Source organism: Cynara cardunculus (genome assembly GCF_001531365.2).
Source record: "Cynara cardunculus var. scolymus isolate 2C chromosome LG 3, CcrdV1, whole genome shotgun sequence".
Classification (NCBI taxonomy): domain Eukaryota; kingdom Viridiplantae; phylum Streptophyta; class Magnoliopsida; order Asterales; family Asteraceae; genus Cynara; species Cynara cardunculus.
The window spans coordinates 6,000,145-6,004,538 of NC_037530.1; the positions used below are offsets into that span (position 1 = coordinate 6,000,145).

At 34.4% G+C, this 4,394-nt stretch overlaps 1 protein-coding gene across 1 annotated transcript; it reads right to left on the bottom strand.

Annotated features, from left to right (window-relative positions):
- Positions 1 to 473: 473 nt before the first annotated feature.
- Positions 474 to 1,414, bottom strand: LOC112509917 (hevamine-A-like). Its single transcript, XM_025115125.1, has one exon. The coding sequence runs from the start codon at positions 1,412 to 1,414 to the stop codon at positions 497 to 499; it is 918 nt and encodes a 305-aa protein (XP_024970893.1). The 3' UTR covers positions 474 to 496.
- Between the last annotated feature and the right edge of the window lie 2,980 nt (positions 1,415 to 4,394).

Here is a 4,394-nt window from a genome sequence, read left to right on the forward strand (position 1 = left end):
TTTTTACTCTTTTCTGATTACATATATAAAAATGTACATAAACCACAATGGTGGTATCTGATTGGTTTGAGTTGGGTTTCAAAGATCAAAAGTATCTGGAGGTCCCAGGTTTAAATCTAAGAAGAAATAAAAATCTTCTTATAGCCATTAAGGTTCAAATGTCGTGACTCTGGCCACCTGCAAAGCAGGTGGACTTCCTGAGATTAGTCGGCTTGCATAAAGGGTTGAATATTCAGGTTAATGAAAAAAAATGTGTATAGATATTATATATATGTTTATAAATTTATTTATAATTATATATATATATATATAAGTATATAATATTTTTTAATTTCATTAAAATTATGTGATGTTATTGATTATTTGGTTAAAATAGTTTAATTTAAAGTAAAAAAGAAAGAAAGAAAAAGTTATAGTTTAGCCTTTTGTGTAATTTTACCAATTTATGTTTAAAAAGTATAATTCAACAAAGTACATAAAAGTAGTATTATTCCAATTATACCCCTGATACAATTGATGAGCTATACCCACTTTGGTCATCCCAGAATTTTGACCACAACATTATACCTCCATACTTTGGTGAACTTTTAATCACCGGAAGAATCTCAGACGTCAGCACCTCCGCCGGAATAAACCCACTTCCAGCTGCCTGTGTTGCCGCCGGCAACCCCATAAATATCTTTTTTGCCCTTATCGACGTTGTCCATTGGTTCCACGATCTTATCAAATTTGTGGTGTTACCAGAAGTATACTGGCATGGAGGATTATTATAGAACTGAACCCACACGTAATCAAAAATCCCAGTATTTAAAGCAGACCCCATCTGCCTATCTGGAAATGGGCATTGTGGGGCCCCTGTTATATACACTTTTTGACCCCTCCCACAGTATGATTTTAGATATCGAACTAGATCATCGTAAAACTGCGATGATCCTAGTTCGATATCTAGATCAATGCCGTTTAATGCGGCATCGCCAAGTGGTCGGAACACCGATGCCGATTTACCTCCTAGGAAAGCGTTCCATAAGTACAAGGAAACATTTCTGGCGTCTAGTTTAGAAGACAGTGAATAGGTACCGATGCCACCACCGATGGACAACATGAGTTTAACGCCACGGTTTTGACAACTACGGATGTCAGTGGACAACGAGACGCAACTGCCGCTAGCGGGATTGCAATGGCCGGCGAGGTTCATTTGAGGGGTGGCGCCGCTGCCGAATACGTTAAGGAATGCTATGTTAACATAGGGGAATTTTCCGGTGGCACAAGCTTCGGCAAGAGTTCCCTCGTTGCCGTTTTGGCCCCAGTAGATGGCGATGCCACCGTTTCCGGCGGCAGAAACTCCGATGGCCGATAGGCCGAGGAGGAGGAAGATGAGAGGGTTGGAATTGAATTGATGAGATTTTGAAGCCATTCTTGTTGCAAGAGAATGAAGTGGTGGTGGTGGTGTGTATTTATAATAAGGTGTGAAGTGGGTTCGTTGACTTGTTTAATGTAAACCAAGGTGACCGCCGGCGGCCGCCATGGGAAGTGGGCACAGTCACCATGCCACCAAAAACCTCCTCCCATTGGCTCATCGGAACAAGTCTAAGATATGTTCTTTTATTAATCTGGATATCCAACCCGCTTTGCGAGCCGACTAATCCCAAGACAACCACCTGCTTTGCAGATAGTCCGGAGTCACCGTATTTGGACCTCCGTATCCACAAGAGGATTTTTATTTCTCCTTGGATTTGAACCCGAGACCTCCTGTTACTTTTGACCTTTGGAGCCAAGCTCAAACCAATCAGCCACCCTTATGGTTAAAAGCAAAACTTTGTTGATATTTATTTATATGAAAATACGTCAGTATCAAAATGTAATATCGACGTCAGATATTTTTACGTGTTTGTCACGTCATTTGTCGCAATGCTACGCTGAATATATGATTTTCTCGTAAATTAATTATATTTTTTGGATAATAAAATTAATAATCCATCATTTACATATATATTTTTTTATAAATCGTGTGGATACAATAATATGTAGGTTATGGAGATCGTGTTTGAAGTAGTCTTCCATTACCATATAATTAATGTCAAGTTTTGCTTTTTGGCCCATCACTTGGTCAACCATTAAGCAAGTTGACTTTTTTTTTTAATTTTTCAAAATAAATTTAATATTTATTCTTTTAAGAGAAATTTTCAACCTTTTATAATGTTTATTTCGGGGATTTTTTTTATTAACATGGATATCCAACTTGCTATGAGAGCTGACTAATTTCAGGACGATCACCTGCTTTGCAGATGGTCAGAAGTTATCGCATTTGAACCTCTGTGGCCACAAAGGGATTTTTATTCCTCCTTGGATTTGAACCTGGGACCTTCAGGTACTTTTGACCTTTGGACCCAAGCTCAAACCAATCAGACACCACCCTTATGGTTGGAATTTTTTTTAATTTGTGGGTTGGTTGATCTATTATAAACTTATGGGTTAACCGATTTTGTTCGTATGGTTAACCGTAAAAGGAAAAATCGAAAGAGTTTATCGTTGAATCAACTCGAGCCTTGATATGTAGCGTAAGAATGGACCCACGAATACCCTTTCAAGCCAAAACATAAACGAAAAAGTGGTTTGTCTGTTAAACGATAAGAGTTTTGTTTCTATCTTTTTGAACGACCTTTAAACGAGAAAGGCATGTAGATGCAGCTGGTTTTTTATGGCCTTAACAGATTTTATTGTTCTTGATGCTAACCAGTACAAGATAACTATTTGAGAATTACGTTCCATAATATTTTCTGAAACAAAGTAGGTTTAAAAAATTAGATATTTATGTTACTCTTTAATAAAAACAAATATCTTATAAGGTAGCATATCAAGGAAATTAGAGCACATTTTTTTTCATGCATTCAGTGATTGATGGTCTATTTATAATTAAACAGTTCAAATATACTCAATAATGTTTAAGTATGAAAATAAATTAAATCAGGACGTTCCAATCTTTTTAAAGGCCATGCTACATCCGAAACTTTTGATTACATTGCATAAATGGGCTAAACCTAAAACGATTAATAATATGAAACTAAACCTAAACCATTAATGATTTGAACATAAAACCAAACAATTAATGGTTTTAGCCTAAATAATTTTGGCTATAGTTTTACACAGGTCGATAAAAAGACTCTAAACACATGTAAATTTGGACCCCAAAATTTCGGAGGCTATGTTCAAAATCTCACGTTTAACATACTAAGGAACGATCTTTAATTAAATATGAAAATTCAGTTACATCCTGATCAATTTTGATTTTTTAAGATTATTTTAAAAATAATATTGTCTATTTTTTTTAATAGAAACAAGTTTTAGATTAAACAAAAATTGAGAAAGTCAAACTATGAAGTTTAATATTCATAACTACATCAACCATATCACAATCAAATAATTTATGAGGTTTGCTAGTTTCTTTGACAAAATGAAAATTTGAATGAATTAAAACAAAATATAGGTTAAGGGCGTGTTGGGGATTGCTTATTTAAAGTGCTTATTGACTTATTTCGGTGTGGTACCAGTAATAAGAAGTTTTTAATGAGTTACTTCTTTTAACTTATTAACTTATTTCAGTGTGGTACCGACAATAAGAAGTTTTAGTGTTTGGATGATAAAAGAAAAGGGTATCTCTATCTATTTTATCAGCTTATCCAGTGTGGTACCATCATAAGCTAATCCAAACACTTTTTTTTATAAAACTCCACTTTGCCACCGTATAAGTTGATAAACAATTTTATATAAAAAAAAATATAAGTTGTTTTAAATAATCAATCCCAAACACCCCCTAAATGCATACCTATATATTACTAAAGGCTTTTTTATCTACTAGTTTTCTTCTTACATACATCAACATTCGTATCTATAACTTCAGTCATGGATTTTGTTTCATTCTGTTGAGTACCATCCCATCGTGATGTTATAACTTTTCATTCATAATTCAGATTGAGATGATTTTTTTTTTAAAGTTGCTCATTTTCAAGATATGCATGTTGGCAGAAGTTTTGAAATCCATCCAGCTATTATCAACTAGTTATCATGCAAGTATACTGTAATAATTGAAACCCATGTTGGTGATATTACTAACAACCCATTGAGAATCCACAAAACTTAGCTAAGGAAATCCGCTATCGATGCTCATGTTGGAGCTTTGATTTTACAAATTCGTGAATATATTGAAGACCAACAAGTTTTTTTTAGGAAAACAAGTATTCGCTTGAAGTTTGTTATATTGTTAAAATATGATATCCTATTAAATTGTCAATCTTAACTTTTGTATTGTTTGTTGGTTATTTTGTATTGTTTTACAAGGAATATAAACATAAGGGGTAAAATTGTTCAAGTCTGGAAAGGTCAAGGACTGGAGGACT

Bases quoted from the DNA above. Each gene is read 5' to 3' on its own strand.
- LOC112509917 (XM_025115125.1), bottom strand. From the start codon at position 1,414: ATGGCTTCAAAATCTCATCAATTCAATTCCAACCCTCTCATCTTCCTC.